General features: G+C 43.9%; 1 protein-coding gene across 1 annotated transcript in view; it reads right to left on the bottom strand.

Moving 5' to 3' along the window:
• LOC133371350 (diacylglycerol O-acyltransferase 2-like) overlaps window positions 1-24,289 on the bottom strand; it is a 61,758-nt gene that overhangs the window by 16,099 nt on the left and 21,370 nt on the right. Inside the window, exons 2-3 of the mRNA XM_061598685.1 lie at window positions 15,467-15,595; window positions 8,253-8,360 (exon numbers count right to left, since the gene is read on the bottom strand). Coding sequence (XP_061454669.1) covers window positions 8,253-8,360; window positions 15,467-15,595 — 237 coding nt within the window. The remainder of the gene's footprint in view (window positions 1-8,252; window positions 8,361-15,466; window positions 15,596-24,289) is intronic.

Genomic DNA, 24,289 nt, shown 5'->3' with positions numbered 1-24,289 from the left:
CTCAGTGGATTCATTTTATTTCCTATAGGCTGAAGAACAACCTCCAGCTGTTTGACCCCGTTCTGTTGGCCTTTTTATGCTGCTGCAAACGGTGCCTTTCTTTTCTTTTCCCTCTAATTTGTGCACAAAAGCATAATACTGCTCAAACAAAGATTTGTATTTCAGCTGTATCCTACCCGGAAAAACAGATATTCGCACTTCCGTGTTTTTTTTAAAAGGAACCCACTGCAGCATGCTCAGTTGCCAGGTAACTAGAGGGAGTGGAAATGTTAAATTAGAGGGTGTGGTCATTAGGAAACTGTGTGATTGATCCTCCTCCTGGGGAGGAGTCAGTGGTCGTGGTGCACGTTGGCACCAACGACATGGGGAAATGCAGCCATGAGGTCCTGGAAGCAAAATTTAGGTTGCTAGGTAGGATGCTGAAAGCCAGGACCTCCAAGGTGGCTTTCTCTGAAATGCTATCGGTTCCACGCGCAGGACCAGCCAGACAGGCCCAGCTTCACAGTCTCAATGCGTGGATGAGACGATGGTGTCGGGTGGAAGGGTTTGGATTTGTTAGGCACTGGGGAACATTTTGGGACAAGCCGGGCCTGTACAAAAGGGACAGGCTCCACTTGAACCAGAATGGAACCAGACTGCTGGCACTTAAAATTAAAAAGGTAGCAGAGCAGCTTTTAAACTGACTGAGGGGGGAAACCCGACAGGAGCTGAGAAAGGTCCGGTTCGGAATAAACCTCCCCCCTGGGATAAAAACCAAAGAAATGATGAAATTTTAAAAGGGGTAGGCCTAGAAGTAGGCATTGTGAGAGCAGGGGCACAGGATATAAATTCAGAAGAGCAAAATTACCACAGGCCAAACCACAAGTGCCAAAGACCCTTGAAGAGAGACACTGCTTACAAGTGCCTGTACGCTAATGCTAGGAGCCTCTGAACCAAGATGGGAGAACTGGAGTGCTTGGTCTTAGAGGAGAGCATTGATATAGTGAGCATAACGGAGACCTGGTGGAATGGAGAAAACCAGTGGAATACGGTTATCCCTGGATATAAACTATATCGGAAGGACAGGGCAGGATGTATTGGTGGCAGAGTCGCTCTATACGTGAAAGAAGGCATTGAATCCAGCAAGCTCGAAACCCCAAAAGAGGCAGACTCCTCCACAGAATCATTGTGGGTGGTGATACCATGCCCCTGGAGGGACTTAATACTGGGAACGATCTATTGTCCCCCTGATCAAAATGCTCAGGGAGACCTGGAGATGAGATATGAAATTGAGGAAGCATCCAAACTAGGAAATGTGGTAGTAATGGGTGACTTCAACTACCCGGACATAGACTGGCTGCATATGTGTTCCAATCATGACAAAGAAGCAAAGTTTCTGGATATTCTAAATGACTATTCCCTAGACCAGTTGGTCATGGAACCGACCAGAGGGACGGCAACCCTGGACTTAATCCTCAGTGGGGACCGGGACCTGGTGCGAGATGTAAGTGTTGTTGAACCGATTGGGAGCAGTGACCACAATGCTATTAAATTAAACATACATGTAAATGGCCAATTGCCAAGAAAATCCAACACGGTCACATTTGACTTCAAAAGAGGAAACTTCACAAAAATGAGGGGATTGGTAAAAAGAAAGCTGAAAAACAAAGTCCAGAGGGTCACATCACTCGAAAATGCTTGGAAGTTGTTTAAAAACACTCTATTAGAAGCTCAACTGGAGTGCATACCGCAGATCAGAAAAGGTACCGCCAGGGCCAAGAAGATGCCAGCATGGTTAACGAGCAAAGTCAAGGAAGCTCTTAGAGGCAAAAAGTCTTCCTTCAGAAAATGGAAGTCTTGTCCGAATGAAGAAAATAAAAAAGAACACAAACTCTGGCAAAAGAAATGCAAGAAGACAATAAGGGATGCTAAAAAAGAATTTGAGGAGCACATTGCTAAGAACATAAAAACCAACAACAAAAAATTCTATAAATACATTCAAAGCAGGAGACCATCTAGGGAGGCAATTGTACCCTTGGATGATAAGGGAGTGAAAGGTGTACTAAAGAATGATAAGGAGATTGTAGAGAAGCTAAATGAATTCTTTGCATCTGTCTTCACAGTGGAAGATACAGGGCAGATCCCTGAACCTGAACTAACATTTGCAGGAAGGGATTCTGAGGAACTGAGACAAATAGCGGTAACGAGAGAGGAAGTTCTGGGCTTAATGGACAATATAAAAACTGACAAATCACCGGGCCCGGATGGCATCCACCCGAGAGTTCTCAAAGAACTCAAATGTGAAATTGCTGATCTGCTAACTAAAATATGTAACTTGTCCCTCAGGTCCTCCTCCGTGCCTGAGGACTGGAAAGTGGCAAATGTAACGCCAATCTTCAAAAAGGGATCCAGAGGGGATCCCGGAAATTACAGGCCAGTTAGCTTAACTTCTGTCCCTGGGAAACTGGTAGAAAGTATTATTAAAGCTAGATTAACTAAGCACATAGAAGAACAAGCCTTGCTGAAGCAGAGCCAGCATGGCTTCTGCAGGGGAAAGTCCTGTCTCAGTAACCTATTAGAATTCTTTGAGAGTGTCAACAAGCATATAGATAGAGGTGATCCAGTGGACATAGTGTACTTAGACTTTCAAAAAGCGTTTGACAAGGTACCTCACCAAAGACTTCTGAGGAAGCTTAGCAGTCATGGAATAAGAGGAGAGGTCCTCTTGTGGATAAGGAATTGGTTAAGAAGCAGAAAGCAGAGAGTAGGAATAAACGGACAGTTCTCCCAATAGAGGGCTGTAGAAAGTGGAGTCCCTCAAGGATCGGTATTGGGACCTGTACTTTTCAACTTGTTCATTAATGACCTAGAATTAGGAGTGAACAGTGAAGTGGCCAAGTTTGCTGACGACACTAAATTGTTCAGGGTTGTTAAAACAAAAAGGGATTGCAAAGTGCTCCAAAAAGACCTCTCCAAACTGAGTGAATGGGCGGAAAAATGGCAAATGCAATTCAATATAAACAAGTGTAAAATTATGCATATTGGAGCAAAAAATCTGAATTTCACATATACGCTCATGGGGTCTGAACTGGCAGTGACCGACCAGGAGAGAGACCTCGGGGTTGTAGTGGACAGCACGATGAAAATGTCGACCCAGTGTGCGGCAGCTGTGAAAAAGGCAAATTCCATGCTAGCGATAATTAGGAAAGGTATTGAAAATAAAACAGCCGATATCATAATGCCGTTGTATAAATCTATGGTGCGGCCGCATTTGGAATACTGTGTACAATTCTAGTCACCTCATCTCAAAAAGGATATTATAGAGTTGGAAAAGGTTCAGAAGAGGGCAACCAGAATGATCAAGGGGATGGAGCGACTCCCTTACGAGGAAAGGTTGCAGCATTTTGGGCTTTTTAGTTTAGAGAAAAGGCGGGTCAGAGGAGACATGATAGAAGTGTATAAAATTATGCATGGCATTGAGAAAGTGGATAGAGAAAAGTTCTTCTCCCTCTCTCATAATACTAGAACTCGGGGACATTCAAAGAAGCTGAATGTTGGAAGATTCAGGACAGACAAAAGGAAGTACTTCTTTACTCAGCACATAGTTAAACTATGGAATTTGCTCCCACAAGATGCAGTAATGGCCACCAGCTTGGATGGCTTTAAAAGAAGATTAGACAAATTCATGGAGGACAGGGCTATCAATGGCTACTAGCTGTGATGGCTGTGCTGTGCCACCCTAGTCAGAGGCAGCATGCTTCTGAAAACCAGTTGCCGGAAGCCTCAGGAGGGGAGAGTGTTCTTGCACTCGGGTCCTGCTTGCAGGCTTCCCCCAGGCACCTGGTTGGCCACTGTGAGAACAGGATGCTGGACTAGATGGGCCACTGGCCTGATCCAGCAGGCTCTTCTTATGTTCTTATGTTCTTATGATGTTTTAGACTACAAGATTTGAGTTTCAGAGCATGTGCAGCGTTCCTTGCATGAAAGGAGAGAGCTTAAAAGCATCTTGGGATCCATAGTTTAGAAAACACTGTGTTCGTAGCTGGCATTGAGCCCTTACTGTGGCGGTGCAAATAGAACACAGAGGTAAAAACAGCATCTTTAGTACAAAGTAATGCTCCTGTGTGGATAAGCCCCTCTTCCCTGACGGCCAGGAGCTCATTGCACCGAGGGGGACATATCCATGTGGCAGATAGTCGTACAGATGAAAGACAGTGCAATACGCTGCCCCCACATCCTCTCTTGCTTTCTAACTGCATATCTGTTTTTGTAGTTTATTGAGTAACTTTCCCAGGGGGCTTTGCCACTGGGGCAGAGACCCTCATGTAGGGCTGTCTCTAGCTTGTGGAGTGAACAAATGGCGGCAGAAACAGCAACACTCCCAGACCAAATGAAGCAGAGAGGGGTTAAGGCCGATCAAGAGGCCCAGCTGCAGAGCAACCAGGTGACATTGGTAAAGAAAACTTAGGAGCCGGACAGATGGCTGACTTACTTGGGCTGTGCACACATCAAAGTGTTAATGTGCACACAGGTTGCACGGTTCTAATTTTTCTCTATGCATTATGTGCATGTTCGCCCACACATGAGCACTTTCAGTTGAATTCTGTTTCAGTGTAGTCTGCATCTGTGTTAGAATTGCTCTTTGATATGTTTTTATAGCTTTTATTAAAATGTTTGTAAAGATGTTTTGTTTTATTCATTTATTACATTTATATATACCGCCCCATAGCCAAAGCTCTCTGGGCGGTTTACAAAAATTAAAAACATTCAACATTAAAACAAATATAGAATTTTAAAAACATACAAAGTTTAAAACCATAAAGCACAGATGAACAAGTTAAAACACCTGGGGTCAGCACATGTTGTTAGAATGCCTGGGAGAAAAGGAACGTATCGATCTGTCGCCGAAAAGATAACAATGTTGGTGCCAGGCAAACATCGGGGAGATCATTCCATAATTTGGGGGCCACCAGTGAGAAGGCCCTCTCCCTTGTTGCCAGTGTCCCAGCTTCCCTCCGAGTAGGCACCTGGGGGAGGGCCTTGGATGTTGAGCATAGTGTATGGGTGGGTTCGTGGCGGGAGAAGCTTTCCATCAGGTATTGTGGTCCCAAGCCGTGTAAGGCTTTATAGGTTAAAACCAGCACCTTGAATTGTTTTAATATGTTTTTAATGTTTTGTTTTTAATATATTTTAATGTCTGTTTTTATGATGTTTTCAAGTGTTTTTAGTGCTTTTATTTGCCACCCTCGGCTCCTACTGGGATATAAATCTAATAAATAACATAAATAATAATAAATAATGTAGACAGTGCTTGATGGGATGTAGCTACACTGTGTGTGGTGTTGTCGATTCCCCTCAATTAGCAATTCCCCATCCTGAGTTGTGGAAACCAGAGGGCCATTATGGTCAGGCAGGCAGGCATTTGTTTAGCTGTGCATGGCCAATTTGTAATTTTTATTACTGAGATTCAGGTATTCCAACATACTAGACTTGTACAAAACAGTGATGTCATCTGGCCCCACCAGCAGCCACCAAGGAGCACCTCAACAATGGAAGAAGGAGATGTGATAGATGGCACACAGCAAAACATGACTGCACACATTTTTTTTTTAAAAAAAAACCCACACAAGGTGCTTCAATATGTCCACAATTGGGTAACCTATGATTTTATGTTGAAATTGTTTCCCTTACTGGATTATCTGCAGATCAAGAAAATCCAAATTAAATGCGGTGGGGGAGTGGGGGAGCTGTCACTTGGATGAAGACAGTGTTGTGTCTGGACAAAGGAAAAGAACATGCAGTGCACAAGGGATGCATCAAATGCACTTTCGACTTCTGCTGTGGGTTCCTTAGAATCTAGCCTATAATTTGAGTAGGGGAAAATCAAAAGGCTTTGGCCAATTTGCAACTAATCAACAGATGAAAATGAAAAGCTGCACATAGTTTTTTGGAAACTGGAAATAAGACAGTGAGAAATGAAGGAAGAGGAGCAGCCTACTGTAGGAGCAAGTGTCTTGCTGGTGGACCAACAGCCAATCATCTCTTCTACCTCAGATGTTCACCAGGAACCTTGAGAGTAGGGGGCAGATCTCCTCAGCAGGGCCACTTCAGAAACCCACTCTTTATGAGAGCAAATTATTCTTGCAGCCCATTTATTTATTTATTTAAATTTACATCCTGTCCTTCCTCCCAAAAGGCGCCCAGGATGGCAAACAGGCAATAAAATATTAAAAACATATTTAAAAACAAAACTTCTTTTAAAAAAAAATCTTTTAAAACATTTTTTTTAAAAAAATCTTTAAAATAATCTTAAAAATAATTCAATTACAGATGCAGACTGGGATTAAGGTCTCTACTTAAAAGGCTTGTTGGAAGGGAAAGGTCTTCAGTAGGCTCTGAAAAGTGAAGAGAGGTGATGCCTGTCTAATATTTAAGGGGAGGATATTCCAAAGGGTACTGACCTGATAAGACGGTATCTGCAGGAGGCCTTCAGCTGCAGAGCGCAGTGATTGACTAGGTATATAAAGGGTAAGTCGATCTTTCAGGTAACCTGGTCCCGAGCTGTATAGGGCTTTGTACACCAAAACTAGAACCTTGAACTTAGCCTGATAGCTAATGGGCAGCCAGCACAATTCTTTCAGCAGCCGGGTAACATATTGGTAATATCCTGCCCCAGTAAGCTGTCATGCCATTGCATTTTGCACAAGCTGCAGCTTTCAGACCAACCTCAAGGGCAGCCCCGCATAGACAGCATTACAGTAATCCAGCCTGGAGGTTACCAGTGCACAGACAACAGTGGTCAGGCTATTCCGGTCCAGAAACGGATTCAGCTGTCTTACCAGCCAAAGCTGGTAAAAGGCACTCCTAGCCACTGAGGTCACCTGGGCCTCTAGCGACAAAGATGGATCCAGGAGCACCCCAGACTACAGACCTGCTCTTTCAGAGGGAGTATGAACCCATCCAAAGCAGGCAACTGGCCAATTATCCAAACTTGGGAACCACTTACCCACAGTGTCTCTGTCTTGCTAAGATTCAGACTTGGTTTGTTGGCCCTCATCCAGCCCATCACCGAGTCCAGGCAGCTGTCCAGGGCTTGCATGGCCTCTCCCAATTCAGATGTTACTGAGAAATAGAGCTGGGTATCATCAGCCCCAACTCTCCTAATGACCGCTCCCAACAGCTTCATATGGCTTTCCCAACTTTTGGGTCCCCAGATGTTGCTGGACTACAGTTCCCATAATTTGCCATGCTGGCTGGAGCTGATGGGAGTTATATCTGGGGATCCAAAGGATGAGAAAGGCTGATACAGCTGTTAAACAGCATTGGGACGAGATGGCACCCTGCAGCACCCCACAGCGCAACTGCCATTGGGATGAAAGGTGATCTCCAAATGCTATTCTCTGGAAATGATCTTGGAGATAGGATCGGAACCACTGTAAAACAGTGCCTCCAATACCCATCTCACCAGGTCAGCCCAGAAGGATACCATGGTCAATGGTATCAAAAGCCGCTGAGAGATCAAGTAAGAATAACAGGGTCGCACTCCCCCTGTCCTTCTCCCAATAAAGGTCATCCATCAGGGCAACCAAGGCCGATTCAGTCACATAGCCAGGCCTGAACCCAGACTGGGATGGGTCAAGATAATCTGTTTCATCCAAGAGTACTTGCAATTGCTGCGCCACAATCCTCTCAATCACCTTCCCTAAAAAGGGGGTATTTGCAACCATGTGGTACTTGTCACAAACCAATGGGTCCAGGGTGGGTTTTTTAAGGAGCAGTTGGATCACCACCTCTTTTAGGGCAGCTGGGACCACCCCTCCAGCAAAGATGCATTGAGTACACCCTGGATCCCCTTGGCAAATTTTAATAAGCCAAGAAGGGCAAGGGGTTAGAGGACACATTGCTGGCTGCATCATCGCAAGCACCTTGCCCATGCCACCAGGCTAAATCGACAGAAACTGATCACAAGAAGTTGCAACAGACATTTGAAGTAATCTCCCAAATAAATAGCTGGACAATGGACAGTGAGGGTTCTTGGCAGCCAACTGTAGCAGATCAGCAATAAATCCTGATGGTTTTGCAGAATTTACCATTAGACAAAAGACAGATATATCCAGGAGAAAAGGCCAAGCAGCTGTAAGAGATGCCTCTCAGTTATTTACTTATTTTTAATTTTTAATTTATTATTTGATATATATCCCACCCTTTCCCCCAGCAGGAGCCCAGGGTGGCAAAATCCCTTAGAGTAGTTCAGCTGTATCGCCGTCACTTACCTTTCTCAGGTGTATTCCAGTCAAAGATCAGCCAAGCCAGGTAGAAGGCAGAAACCGGCCAGAAACTGGTGAAAACCAAGTAGGTGAGAAAAAGCAAGATGGCAGTTCCTGGGGAAGAACAACCAACATGTAAGTAACCCACTCATGTACATTTCGTCAAAGCTTGTTTCCCTCCCTGCCCCCCTGTTAGCCCCCAAATATCCCCAGTTCTACACGATACATTTGGAAGCTGAAACTATCTTAAATGTAGAGAGTAAACACACTCTGCGAAGATCCATCACCAGTCTAGGGCTAGAGAGAAGAAACTGATATTTGTCCAGAGCACTAAAATGAGTATGAAAGCCTAGTTAATTAGCATGACCCATTGAACCCCCCCCCCATTCGTACCCCTCCCCAAGCACTTCTGCCTGGTTAAAATGCATCCTTGAACTGTGATGATGCCTCTTGTCTGGCTGGAGAATGGAGACATAACACTGACACGTGGGGTGTAGAAACCTCCAACTTTTGTGTGGCTGGAGTGCACATTGGGTAATTTGGTGAGTGTGATGGATATGGCCTGGAAGGCTGGGTAGTTCAGTGGGTGTGAGCAGCCACTGTGCATGGGAGCTGCACTTGCCTCCCTCTTGCTGCTTTCATTCAAAAGTGCCGTCAGTCCGAGGTCAGGCAGAAGTTAATTTTGCCTGCTGGTCCTAGACGGAACGGTTCCTAGACAATCCTCTTGCCTTTTGGATCAGTGGTGAGTCACGAAAAATGAGCCCACTTTGTTTCTTCTGCCCTCTTCCCCAAGCAAGCTCCTTCCCTTTAATCATATCCAGTTGACTGTATTCTGCATCCTTATCAGATAGAGCCTTCTTCCTTAATCTTTGTCCTTTTTGTCTTTAGTTGTTAAGTTGCAAGGACTTAGGCTGAGAGCACACTAGTCACCTACAGCAAAGCTTTTCCATTGGCCTGAAGGGGGAACAAGCTGATCTGCCAATCGCGAAATCTGAAGCTGAATTAAAAAAAAAAAAAAAAACCCATGAGCTGCTCCCACTAGGTTTTACAGACTACCAGTGTTGAAACAATGATCCTCCAACATCAACTTCGCTGGACTGGCCATATTGTTCGAATACCTGATCACCGTCTTCCAAAGCAGCTACTTTACTCCCAACTTAAGGATGGAAAACAGAATATCGGTGGACAGCAAAAGAGGTTTAAAGATGTTCTTAAAGCTGATCTAAAAAACTGTAACATGAGCATCGAGAACTGGGAAGCCTTGGCCCATGAGCATCCCAACTGGAGGTCGGCCATTATCAAAGGTGCTATGGACTTTGAAGAAGCACGATTACAGGGCGAATGGGACAAGCGAGCTAAGCGGAAGGCACGTCAAGCAAATCCTCATCATGACCATCTGGAAACCTATGTCCTCACTGTGGGAGGCTGTGTGGATCCAGAATTGGCCTCCACAGTCACTCACGGACCCACTGTTAAAGACCTTACCCTGGAAGACAATCTTACTCAGCCACAAGTGATCGCCAATGAATGAATGACAGTCAAAAAGGGCGGGGTTTGACTAGCATCATCAGTGCCTGTTTTCAGAAGAGAGAAGTGGAGACGCATTGGAACAGGAAGAACAGTGAGTGTGTTTCTACCGTTCATCTTGATAGAGCTCCTATACCTTTGAACAGTTGCACAGACAGGAAAATTCAACCAACCATAGCTTGTCAGAGTAATGCAATGGAAAAAAGCACACAGGCTGAAATTCTCCCTTTAATGTGACCCTTAAATGTATAGGATATTCTAGCAACTTTATTTGTGTCCAGCTTATTACAAACACACACGCGCGCGCACACACACACGTGTGTGTGTACTCAGTATTCAAAAACTGTGGCATCAAATAATGAAATCAAAGAAGCATCCCAAAGAGAAGATGTTGTAGTAATGGGTGTCTTTAACCACCTTCACATAGACTGGCTGCATACGTGTTCCAGTCACAAAAAAGAGATAACATTTCTAGATACCTTAAATGACTATACCCTAGAACAGTTGGTCATGGAACTGACCAAAGGGATGTCGATCCTGGACTCGATCTTAAGTGGCATCCTGGACCTGGTGCAAGATGTAACCATTGTTGAACCAATTGGGAACAGTGATCATAGTGCTATTCAATTAAACATACATGTAAATAACCAATTGCCAAGCAAATCCAACACGGTCACATCTGACTTCAAAAGAGGAAGTTGAAAGCCAAAGTTCAGAGGGTCAAATCACTCCAAAATGCTTCCGAATTGTTTAAAAACACAATATTAGAAGCTTAACTGGGATGTATATCACAGATTAGGAAATGCACCATCAGGGCCAAGAGGATGCCAATGTGGTTAACGAGCTGAGTCAATTAGCACCAAGAAAGCTTCCTTCAAAAAATGGAAGTCTTGTCCAAATGAAGAGAACAAAAAAGAACACAAACTTTGGCAAAAGAAATATAAGCAGACAATAAAGGATGATGAAAAAGAATTTGAGGAGCACATTACTAAAAACATAAAGATGAACAACAAAATTCAAATACATTAGTAGCAGGAGACGGTCTAGAAAGGTGGTTGGACCCTTGGATGACAAGGGAGTCCAAGGCATACTAAAGCAGGAAAAAGAAATTGCAGAGAAGCTGAATTAATTATCTGTGTCAGTCTTTACCATGGAGTATACAGGGCAGATCTGTGGACCTGAACTAAATTTTGCAGGAAGGGAATCTGAGGAACTGAGGCAGATAGTGGTGATGAGAGATGAAGTCTTAGGCTTAATATACAAAATAAAAACTGACAAATAGCTGGGTCCAGATGGCATTCACCCAAGAGTTCCTGAAGAACTCAAATGTGAAATTGCTAATTTTGAACAAAAATATGTAACTTGTCCCTCAGATCCGCCTCCATATTTGAAGACTGGAAAAAGACCAATGTAACACCAATCTTTAAAAAAGGATCCTGAGGGGATCCCAGAAATTACAGGCCAGTTAGCTTAACGTCTGTCCTGGGAAAATTGGTGGAAAGTATTGTTAAAGATAAAATAACCAAGCATATAGATGAACCTTGCTGAAATGAAACCAGCATGGCTTCTGCAAGGGCAAGTCCTGCCTCACTAACCTATTCTTTGAGAGTGTCATCACACAAGCATATGGAAAGATGTGATCCAGTTAACATAATGTACTTGGACTTTAAAAAAGCTTTCAACAAGGTACCTCACCAAAGACCCCCAGGCAAGCTTAGCAGTCATGGAATAAGAGAGGATCAGGAATTGTGTGAATTGGTTAAGTAGCAGGAAGCAGAGAGGCCTCCAGAGATTGGTATTGGGACCTCCTGTGCTTTTTAACTTGTTTTAATGATCTAGAGTTAGGAGTGAGCAGCGCGGTGGCCAAGACTGCTGATGATTCTAAATTGTTGAAGGTTAAAACAAAGAGGGATTGCAAAGAGCTCCAAAAGGACCTCTCCAAACGGAGTGAAGGGGAGGTAAAATGGCAAATGCAATTCAATATAAACAAGTGTAAAGTTATGCATGTCCAGGCAACCCCACCACCCCTAAATTTCACATATACAGTATGCTCATGGGGTGTGAATTGGTGGTGACCTTGGAGTCATCATGAATGGCTCGATGAAGATGTCGGCCCAGTGTGTGACAGCTGTGAAAAAGGCAAATTTCATGCTAGGGATCATTAGGAAAGGAACCAAATATAAAACTGCTGATATCATAATGTGACCTCAGTGGCTAGGAGTGCCTTTTACCAGCTTTGGCTGATAAGACAGCTGCGGCCGTTTCTGGACTGAGATAGCCTGACCACTGTTGTCCAGGCTGGATTACTGTAATGCGCTCTATAAAGGGCTGCCCTTGAGGTTGGTCCAGAAGCTGCAGCTGATACAAAATGAGGCAGTGCGACTGCTCACTGGTGTGGGGTATTGCCAACACGTTACCCTGCTGCTGAAAGAATTGCACTGGCTGCCCATTAGCTACTGGGCCAAGTTCAAGGTTCTAGTTTTGGTGAAAAAAGCGCTATACAGCTGGGGACCAGGATACCTGAAAGACCGTCTTATCCCTTATATACCCAGTCGATCACTGCGCTTTGCTGGTGAGGGCCTCCTGCAGATACCATCTTATCAGGAGGTCCGTTCTGCACAACATAGGAAATGGACCTTTATTGTGGTGGCACCTACCCTTTGGAAGTCCCTCCCCTTAAATATTAGACAGGCGTCATCTCTGTTATCTTTTTGGCACCTACTGAAGACCTTCCTCTTTCATCAAGCCTTTTAAGCAGAGAACGTATCCCGTCTGCGTCTGTGCTGGAATTGCTTTTTAATGTGTTCTTAAAGCTTTTTTTAAAAAAATATTTTAATATGTTTTAATATGTTTTAAAGATGTTTTGTTTTACTGTATTTTGTTTTTAAGATGTTTTAGTGTGGGTTTTAGTGTTTTTGTTTGCCGCCCTGGGCTCTTTCTGGGAGGAAGGGTGGGAGAAAAGATATTGCAGAGTTGGAAAAGGTTCAGAAAAGGGCAACCAGAATGATCAAGGGGATGGAGCGACTCTTCTATGGGGAAAGCTTGCAGCAGGCTTTTTAGTAACTAGTGTATAAAATTATGCATGGCATGGAGAAATTGGACAGAGAAAAGTTTTTCTCCCTCTCTCATGGACTGCCTTCAAGTCAATTCTGACTTATGGCAACCCCATGAATGGGGTTTTCATGGTAAGCGGTATTCAGAGGGGGTTTACCATTGCCTTCCACTGAGGCTGAGAGGCAGTGACTGTCCCAAGATCACCCAGTCAGCTTCATGGCTGTGTGGGGATTCGAACCCTGGTCTCCCACATCATAGCCCAACACCTTAACCACTACACCACACACTAGAACTCATGGACATCTACTGAAGTTGAGTGTTGGAAGATTCAGGACAGTCAAAAGAAATTCCTTCTTCACACAGCACATAGTTAAACTATGGAATCCGCTGCCACAAGAGGCAGTGATGGCCACCAACTTGGATGGACTTAACAGAGAATTAGACAAATTCATGGAGGATAAGGCTACCTATCAATGGCTACTACCCATGATGGCTATGCTCTGCCACCATAGAGGCAGTATGATTCTGAATACCAGTTGCTGGAAACCACAAGAGGGCAGAGTTGCTGTTGCTCTCAGGTCCTGCTTGTGGGCTTCCCATTGGGACATCTGGTTGCCCATTGTGAGAACAGGATGGGTCACTGGCCTGATCCACCAGGCTCTTCTTATATTCTTATGATAGCTAGCCCAGATAAAACTAGCAAAAAGTGAAGTGGTTCACACATTCAGTTTCCAGAATTCCAGTCCTGAGTGATGGAATATCAAGTAATGTATGGCTGGTTCATGCATTCAGTTCTGTGTCTCTTCATTGTTTTCCAAGGATACATTCACATGGAGAACTTCTCTCTCGTAATTCGTTCTTGTGGGTGAGTCACTTGGAAAAGGTGCCACTATCGTTACAGAAATCACTGCAGACAAGTGCTGACTGTTTCTCAAAACAGCATCTACACTTATATGAGATGTTGTCTTCTTGAGTTGATTCCATGTGGAATACTTAAGGAGCACAACAGTGACACAGAAGTGACCACACACACGAACAAGCCAGGATATGGAGGTGTGAACTGACCTTGAGAGATTTATTTATTATTAAATTTATATCCCACCTTTCCTCCCAGTAGGAACCCGGCAAAAGAGTGATAAAACTTTTAAAAACATCTATAATGTCTTAAAAACAAAGCAACATAATGAAAAAAAATCTTAAAAACAAAACATCGTTTAAAACACCTTAAAAGCCCTTTTTAAGCCTTTGAACCCTTCAGTACAATGTTTAGTATCCAATTATCAGTCTTATGTTCTAGATCATCATCAAGCAAGTTCCTGGAATACATACGTTGTATAAGACATATACAGAGGGAAATTCTACTTACTTTTTTTCTATAACTTGTATATAATTAGTCTTGGCCATTCAAAATGATTAACTGGTCCTCAGTGCCCTTACACTAAAATACTGGCATCAGTCATTTGCAGTGCAGTCCTATACGTGTCTGCTCAAAAGCAAGTCCCACTGAGTTCAACAGTGCTTACTCTCAGGCAAGGCTGACTCTGAGGTTGCAATGTAGGAAGTGCTTCTGACGGAAAGTGCTGCTAATGAATCTCCAAAACAGAAAGTGTGAAGCAAGATCATAGCAGAGACCCGCAAGAGTTAGTTCTGGGTGTGAAGGAGTGGCACTCATCATTCCCTACCCCAGGAACATTCAAAAATTCAAAATTTTGTATTGTTTTTCTTTGACACTGATTTGCCATTATCAGTCAATATTTCTTTTACTTGAAAGGGTGGGGGGCCAAGAGGGAGGGGGAGTATGGTTTCAGGAGGAAAGGGAGAGGGAGGGGGCAAGCCCCCCCAATAACCTGTGCCCCAGGGCCCTTCGAAATCCAGAGCCAGTTCTGACTATATAGGTTTCCAGTGGCAGATTGAGAAAGCGATGTGACATATTTGCACAGAGACAGCACTATTGTCTCTGTTTACAGGTTTTTGTAGTGATTCAGAAACCTGCAGAACTTTTTTGGCCAGAGACAACAGTGTGTCAACTGAACAAACATGAGCAACAAGGCTGTTGGTGTTTCAGCTTAGAAGTTGAAAAACTATTGCCTGTCTTTCAGACATTTTTTCAACAAATCTAAGCCTGTAGCAATTTCAGTTGTAAAGAATAAAGTCCTCCTTCTAGGTGCTAGGAGGAGTATTTATGGAGCACAAGGTCAGTGTCCTTGCAGGGAATCAGGTTGTCTTAGCAAAGGTATGCTCTACCTCATCTGAAAGGTTAAATTTCTCTAATAAATGCTTAGCCCAGATGTAGCCATTAGAGGGCTGGACTGCACTGGAGAAAGAGTGGGATTTAAAATGTAATAAGGTAATTCTAATAAACAAAATAATAATTCTTCAGCCTTTACCTAACCTCTTTTTGAAAATAAGATGATAGGAATTGGCCTTCTTGGATTAGGCTAGCACAGCCCCCCAAATGTCTCTGGAATTTCAAAAGCAGCGCACAGAAGGCAAGTGCCTGGATGTCTGGATGCACATCAAGTATCCAGGGGTGCTTGCTTCAGTCTGAGCATGGGCTTCTTTCCAGGAATATGTCAAGTCCTCATTTTCTCAAGAAGACTGTTGGCTTGGGGAGGAGAGGGAGAGGAGATACTACTCACCCATGATTAAGAAACTTAGCATCCACTGAAGAACTGACAGCAGCTGGACGACAGCCCGGAAATCTCTTTTTGAAGGCCAGGGCACAGTTAGCAGAGTGTGCAGGGCAGCCTGGATGCTGGCATGACTCCCTGTAAAGGACAACAGTCTTTGTGACCAGGTCATGTCACATTTCCCTGTTTACTCAGCTTTTCCCTATCTACCACACCGAGGAACCGCCCTCCGCAGCTGAGCCAATCCCTAGCCATGGCTGGTGCATTCCACCCTCGAGAAGCATAGATTATCCCATCCTGTAAGAAAACAGCAGTCAGCAGCTGGGCTGGCATCACAGGTCAGCACGGATGGGCATCTTCCAAGGACCACTGACAAAATAGCCCCTCCCTGCTTGGCAAGTAAGCGGGCGGCAGCAGTGATCTGGAAGAGAAGCTGCAGCAACTGATGATGGTGGTGGCGATGGCAGAGAGGAAGTGGATTCAGTGACAGTCCAGATGCAGAAGAACTGAGCATACGTCCTAAGAGCAGGACTGCCAGGCTTGGCCAATGAAATACTTCCACGTGTGTTAGGAAGCATTTCCTACTTTTCTCTGTAAAGGACATCACGCCACAGCCAGGTTCTACTGCTTGCACCCTTTTTGTCAGGTATGGGGAGCCTTTGGCCCTGTAGATGTAGCTGAATGGCAACTCCCATCAGCCCCAGCAAGCACAGCCAATGGCAGGGCCAAAGATTCCACATTCCAGCTCTGTGTGGTGAAGAAAATGTTCAGAACTGGGGCTATTGTTGTTGAACCGATTGGGAAGAGTGACAACTGTACAATTATATGTAAATGCTACCTAAATGGAGGCCCAAAGCAGAGACTTTTGACTTCAGGAGAGAAATCTGCTACAAAATGAGAGGACTGGTGAAAAAGTAAATTGAAAGAGAAAGTCGATAAAATAAATAATAAAATAAAGCCAACAGGGTCAAATCCTTTTAGAACGCTTGGGGTGTGTGTGTTTAAACCCACAATAATAGTAGCTCAGTTTTGGTTATACATAGAGATGTGAAGTCTTGGGAAAAACAGATTTTGGGGTGAGGATGCTTTTCCCTATTAGCCCCCCCCCAAAAAACTTTTTTCCATTTTTCCAATGGAAAAAGTGGATATTTTGGGGAACATTGGGGAAAAAAACTCCTACGAAAGGTTTTCTCAATTGGAATGATTGATTTTTGAACAAAGAAATGATCGGGTGGCTCCCTTATGAGGCAAGTTACACCTTGGTTGGCTAATGTGGAGGAAGCTGATCAGTTGGGGCCAGCACAGGAGAGACCTGCTTCCAGGCATGGGCCTTTTAGCTGCTGCCGCTGCCTTACTATTCTGCCAGACGAGGGTGGGTGGCCCCACGTGGCAGCACTTGACAGAATGTGGTTTCCCCATTTAAATCTGCAGTGCCTGCTGGTCACATGGGGACATCACCTACCACACAAAAGGAATGGAGGAGAAGACCACTTTCTGAGGGTCTCTTGTTTAATTTTAGGAGTACAATTCTCCTCTGTCCTCTTCAGACGACGAGGAAGCAGAAGACTCTGAAGCAGAAAGGGAAGGTCACGCAGGAAACAACCAAGAAGCCAGCCCCCCCCACCACCAGAAGATGCGTTCCCACCACCTTCCAGCTGGGAGGACTCAGTGCGGCCACAGACGTCCCCTGCAACACTCCCTGTGGCAGTGAAAGGCTAAACGAGAAGGGGGCGGTCTTTTCTACAAAGCAGCACCTTCCAGTACAGCTGTCCTGCTGCTACATGGGGATGCTGAGGCAATATAGGAGCACAGCTAGAGCCCACCCACCCCGCCGCATTCAGGCTGAACTCTCCTTCACCTAGTCTTGCCTCACCCTGCCTGCATCCAGCCTGAGTTTGGCCTCGCCTCAGCACAGATCACAACAGTCCTGGAAGGTCAGGGAGGGAGTCAGATGATTCTTCCACTCTGCCCTGGAGTCTCCAAATACCCCCCCCAAAAAAGATAAATACTTATTAGGACCCTGCAAGTCCCCACCCCTTGGTTCTGTTCAGGACCTGATTCAGCAATTCCGAGTGGGGCCCAGTTCTGCAGATTCATCTGGGCCCTAGCCAATTCAGTCTGTGCCTCAGATCCAAATCGCAATCCGTACGTACAGCAGATCATCGGTCCTCCCATTCATTGCGCTGGGAAACCGAAACAGCCCCAACTTTTTTGTTTTTTACACATAGGTGTAGGCAGAGGAAATACTTCAGAGAGAGCTCCAGGGAGTTTTGTGCTAGCCAGCCACATTTTAAAGTTTCCTGTTTTTTTAAAAAACGTTTTTTAAAAAAGACTCTAGGGAGCCAAGGAGCAAAGCAAGTCAGGACAGGAGAAGCTGCATGCTGCTCCTTTGGCGTATGCTCCCGCTGTGGGCACACGGAAGGAAGGGACCCAGGCAGCTGCGTGGGCAGAACCAACCAAAGGATGGTTTTGGGGACTTCAAGGTTTACAGTGACACTGCCTCAGTATCTGACACAAAGAGACAGACAACAAATCCTTTATTTTTAGATTAAGGAGTAGGATGGAACTGAGATTCAATGGGGAAAGGGTTGGAAAACAAACAGATGAGCTGGCTAGGGGAAGGTAGCGGTATGAACTGAACTGAAAGATAACCAAAGACGAGTGGAACAAATGATTCAGGATACGTCTGGGATTGATTGGAAAAGGGTAGAAAACAAGCAGGCATGAGACTGGATAGGATAAAGAAGACAAGGAGCACAACTACATGGGAGCATTTCTTCATAGAAAATACACTTCTTTTACTTTCACTTTTCATTTGCATCATCCGCAGTTCCTGCTCAAAAGTTAGTTGCCAGTCGCTTTTTTCCATTCACGCAAACAGGCATTCCTCTGGGAAGGATTAGTCATGCTTTTTCCTTGTGGCACTGCCTCTAATTATACCTTTCCACTCCCTCTGGTTTCTAGGTGACCGAGCATGCTCAATCTATTCTACAACTGCAGGAGTTTCCTTTAAAAAAAACCCCCGGAAGTGTGAATATCTGTGTTTTCCCTAGAAAGATATAGCTGAAATACAAATTTTTGTTTGAGCAGTGTTACGCTTTTGCACGCAAGTTGGGTGTGTGTGAAAGAAAAAGAACAGCGCTGTTTGCAGCAACATAAAAAAGGCCAGCAGAACAGAGGAGAGCAGCTGGAAGTTGCTTGTCAGCACACAGGTAACAAAATGAAAGAAGGGAGGAGATGATAGTGGGCTTGTAGAAGGGAACAATTGACATACCCACCTAAAAGCATTGGAGCAAAGCGTCTGCAAGCACTAGAGAAAGGGAGTGAAGACTTTTTTCCTTCCCTTTCCATATTATCAGTGGGTTGGGTTAATATGGATTTACAGGGGGGAAACTCCGTGATAGCTTCTGTTTGCCGGTAACGTCATGTGAACCATGTGAATTTAAAGCAGATGTGAGCAGCATCAAACACATAGAAAACCAATGTGTAGGTGAGCCCAAGCTGCCAGCCAAACTCCTTCTAGGCTTCAGAGAACTTACACAAGAGCAAGGAACTGAAAGGTAGACCATGCACTTGTAAGACTTCACCATCCCCAAGCCCTGTGACTGGAGACAGTTGAGTGACATCCTTGCCCTTGATTGGAAGCTATGACTCTCAAGAAGCAAAGCCCAGAACCCCTCCTTTCCTCCTCCCCCTGGCATTTTCCTTATAGGGTGTTGTTAATAAGAAAATTGTAACACTAAGGAGACATTCTGTCTGGCTTTACAGAGAATGTTTTTGAGTAATGAAGCAGGAGCGCTCCGTGTTGCTGCAATTCAGTCAGTACAGGTAGTAAGCTTCGTCCAGCCGGTCTGGATCTATTCTCAATCAGTTCAATTTAGTCAGTTATTTGGGATATGAATGGAACAGTTGCACAGCCCTAATATGTACCATTTCACTCAGTGGAGTTTATCTCCAGGTGGACATGCTTAGGACTAGTCCATCAACAACCTCATTTTGGAACATCCACTTATATAACCGCATTGACCCTGTGCATGTCTACGTGGAAGGAACTCTCACTGCATTCATTGATGTAAATGTGCAGAGACTTGCAGCCTTTACTAGTGCAAGCCTCCAAATTCTGTGAGAGTAAGGCTACTTTGAGAAGGATTGGAAGGATCTGGAAGCATATGTGACAGCAGAGCCCATCCTTTGAGTGGTGAGAGACTTCAGGAGTGCCAGCATATTATTCAGTTCAGTTTGTTTATTGCTGCTTGGGCCATAGGCTATTGTTGCTCATACCAGCAGGAGGGACTGATGGAAGTTCAAATAATAAAACTATTAATCAGGTAACTGGGGATGATGGTGCCTTTGTGTTAGATGGTTTCATTTATACACATAGAGAGGCTGAACATAAGAGGGAAGGGCTCAGGGCATGAACATCCCAAACTATCTTTCTACCCCCCCAATTCCCCCCCAGCCATAGCTTTTGCAGGGTGTCCAGCCTCTGTCTTTTCAGTTCCCAGCTCCAAATGAGACTGGCCTATTGTTCTCTAACCCCAAGGATGACATGGAAGCATCCCTAATTAGTAGTTTCTATGGCAACAACATGTCTGTATTTGGCCTACCCTTTAGTCATGCAAGGAGACACTTAAGGTGTGTGCACTACACACGCATGGCATTAGCCCCACACCACTTGTATTGGGAGGGGGTGTTGGGCTACAGCACTGTGGGGCAGGCTGGTATTCTCCACATTCCTGCAGCAATTTGTGTTGTTGGGAGAGGATCCTGCCATACCTAATTACCACTGAGTATCCTGAGCTTGTTGACGAAACAATCTCTCTGCAGCAGGAAAGCAATAGACAAATTTTTACTAAGCAAACTTCAAATCACCCTTGGCTTAACTATTAACTAACCCTGGTGGCAGATCCAGTGAGGATTTGCCACAAGGCGCTCATACAGGGAGTTGTTTTGATTTACTATTACAGTTGGCCTCTGGTGTGCAGGCACTGCCTTCAGCTCCTGTGCATCACAGGTGGGCTGAACCAGGGCCACCAACAGACAGGTAGAAAGAAAGAGTCTGTTTTTCCAGGGTGCAGCTTTCATTTTTTTAAAAAAGCAAGTTCCTAAGTGCTCTGGATCAAGAGATAAACACCCCACAATCACCGTGACAATCATTGTAAAAAAAAAATGAGCTAGTAGCTGGCTGCTCCAATCCCCGTCCTTTCATGTTTTTACCCAATAAGTGAAGTCAGAGTTTGATTGACAAGGAATTTGTTGACCTCCAGGCAATAGTTAGAATCCCTTGCAAGTTCTGAAAAAAGTTGCCTTTTCCTGCTTGTCCTCTTGAACCTAAGGATTCACCCCCCTCAGTTCACTCAGTCACAAATTCTCAAAATTTTCTCTCCCACTCCTATCACCAATGCTCTTTCACTTTACTCTCCTTTGAAAACACTTGTTTTCATCAGTTAGGTATGAGCGGGTCAACTACCAAACGAAGGGGGGAAATATCCTGAAGCCACCCAGCTCTCAGTATCTCTAAATTCAAAAACCCTCTTGCACTCTTCCACTCAACAGTCTTTATCACAAATTCTCAGCTAGGTCTGCCTTCCACAGCACTCTCTATTTCCATGTTACTCCCCTGTTTTCCACTGAATTCCCTGTTTCAACTGGATTTCCTTTTCCAAATGGGTTTCTCTCACCTGTTCCCACGGATTCCCTGTTTCGGCACCAACTGAAAATAAGATTCTAAATTCTAAATTATTGGAGCCAGTCAAGGTTCATGCACAACATGCCAAACTTTGGCCCATGCATCAACCTTCACTGAATTCCTCACCCTGGTTCTATTTCCTCAGTAGCAACTTGGTGGAACAAGGAGGAGAACACAATCTATTACTAAAAACCATAAGCTCCAAATTATAACTGAAACAAATACACCAATTTATTAAAGGTGTGAAGTCCACAAGAATTAGATTTCATAATGAAAAACCATGATACATTCATTAATGATGGAACAAAATAAAACAACTAAAAGTTACATTGGCAATCTTTGCATAAACTTAATGGTGCTATAGGGTTGATAGAAAGCAAAACCAGGATAATATCTGAAACTACAGCAACTTAAAATAACTTGGAAGATTTCTTAAAATTATATATATATATATATATTCGCATAAGCTAATTAATTAAAATAATAAAAATATGAACTAACAGAATAAATAATATATTGTCCCCTTAAACTCCCTCTAGCCCACTACTTGCATATTTTCCTCTAAATTTCCTAGAATATTAAAAAAGACATAGTTGCCTACAAGCAGGTAGGCTTGAAGTCTTCAGCTTGGCAAAGCATACGAAAGCAGGGCAGAGCAAAGCAGATAGCAGCAAGAAAAGAAGAAAAAGTAATCCAAAGGCAATTCCCTCTCTCTCCGAAGAAGAAGTTTTTTTTCCCTAAAGAGTAAATACGTCCCATTATATCACCCACAAACTTGGATCAGGAGGTTGGAATTATCCAATAATTGAATAATATGAATTTTAATAATTGTGGGTGGCACCCCAAAATACGTAGACCATCTGTCTGGGAGGGGGATAAAATGAGTACCTGAGACCCTTGCATCAGTGATCTTCCAAGCAGTGCCTTTTTGCACAGGGTCAGCTTTCACATCGACATTGTTTTGGCTAAACAGCAGCTTCATGTCAACTTCTTATCAGAAGCTCTTCTCTAGCAGCAGAAAGTGTAATGTTCACAAAATTGCAAGCAGCCTTCAGCGAGAAATGACACACACACCATGAAATTGGCCTCCATCATGATCTATCATGGCTTCACTGTGGCTTCTCTATTCTGTGCATCCACTTCTAACCTGACTGCCATATGTAAATTTATAGGGTCCAGCAATTACCTGATTAACATCTGTTCATCACATGAATTCAGTAAGCTTATAGCAGCATGTGTGCATGCCCATGCCTAGTTTTCTTTCTGTGTGCATCCAGCATGAGGTCTAGAACAGAAGACCACACCAGGATCTTGGTAGGCATGCACAGTACACAATTTCAGTGATGATAATAACAAACATGTACATGCAGGGTTTTTTTTTAATTACTTGCCAAAAAGAATCATGTTATACATCAAATAATTTTTGAACAGAAATAAAAAGTGTACATTCAGCTTATGATACCTTTAGAATGTGTCACAGTTTTCTAAATATAAGTTTAAATTTTTCTGGGCTGCTGAAGAGGGCAGTTTATTTAATTCATAGCCTGTTTTGAAAACATTCTCAATATGAAGCTTCAACCCTACATTCACTTTTCTGGGAGGAAAGCTGCAATGCTAATCCCACATACCTGGGGTTAAACCCCATTGAATTCAATAGGATTTCCTTTGAAGTAGGTATGGAGTGGGCAATCTCCCAGAGGTGGTAAAGATGGTTTCCAATAGGACACTGCTTTTAAAAATGTACAGTTAACATGTTTATATCCACCTCTTCTCCGAGGAAGTTGGGGCAGCCCAGGGAGACTTCTCTGCATTTTTCCACACAACAACCCACTGAGGGAGGTTAGGCTTAGAGCTTAGTGACTGGAGTTGAAGGCCACCCAGTGAGATTTAGGACTATGAATTTGAATGTGGGTCTCCAGCTCAAACTCCATCATGCATATTTACAATATCATAGAACCCCATATTCTGAAGGTGGTTTAAAAAAGTAGGAAAATATACAGTATATTATGTGTCTTGCAGTCAAATTTAAACTAAAACAATCTGCTTGTGTGTTCCTACCACCCAAAGTGCAATCCTAACCAGGTCTACTCGGAAGTATGTCCTGTTGAATTCAATAGGGCTTACTCCCAGTTAAGTGGGGTTAGGATTGTAGCCTCAAGCTCAAACCTAGACTTCTTGGTGGAACTCTGGTACTGGCTCATTCCAGTTATATGAAAATAAAACTGCTGGTGCTATTGGAACGATGAGAAGGGGCGGCCAGAGCGAAGGTTTCAGCCCAGGCAAAAGTTCACCCTTGCCAGTTGTCCACCCATTGGGGGGGATATGTTTGGTGGTTGTCTGCAGTACAGCTGCCAAGGCTGACAACCAGGACTCTGACAGGATATGAAGTGACCTAACTTCAGAAAGCAGACAGGAGGATAAAGGTAAGAGGCAGCAGGGTCAGCACGGATGAAGGAGAGGCCCAGGTGGACAGGTGTTGCCTTGGACATTCCGGAGAGTCAGGAGAGCAGAGTCCAACAGGGAGAGGCAGCAGTGGGCAAACTATGTTTAAGAACTGGAAATAATCAGAAAGATGTTAATTGTAGGCAGTTTAAGGTAGACTGCGATTTCTTGGAACCCTTTTGAAAAACTGGCATTATGCTGGCTGATTTCGAGTTCACATTTGAGTTATCATGTGATCTTCATCAAGTTTCCTGTTAATAATTTAATAACAGGGTGGCTTTTTTGTCATTTAGCCCTAGAACTGCATGTTTCTTCACCTATATTTGACTTGGGTTTTCAGACACACCCTCCCCAGCCCAATCAATAGCTTCGCCTGTAAATACCAATACAAAGAATTCATTCTCTGCAATTGTCCTCTCCTATTTTAGTAATCCATTTGTATCTTTTGTCTTCAGCAGTACTTCCTCAAATTCTCTCTCTTTTTACTTGTCTTTATTTTTCACAAAGAGCTGCAAGGGATATTTAGCATCACATCCCCACAGTAACTTTCTCGACTGTCACTTCACTGAGAGATGAATTAATTACATCATATTGAATTCTTATAATATTTTGTACCCTTGGGCAGAGCTTGGAAGTAACTCATTATTTTTAATGAGTTACTTGTAATTAGTTACAATTTTAAATAACGAGTGGGTAATTCC

This window comes from Rhineura floridana, chromosome 16 (genome assembly GCF_030035675.1).
Source record: "Rhineura floridana isolate rRhiFlo1 chromosome 16, rRhiFlo1.hap2, whole genome shotgun sequence".
In the NCBI taxonomy this organism is placed as follows: Eukaryota; Metazoa; Chordata; class Lepidosauria; order Squamata; family Rhineuridae; genus Rhineura; species Rhineura floridana.
The sequence above is the reverse complement of the archived record's forward strand: the minus strand, read 5'-3'. Positions and strand labels throughout refer to the sequence as shown.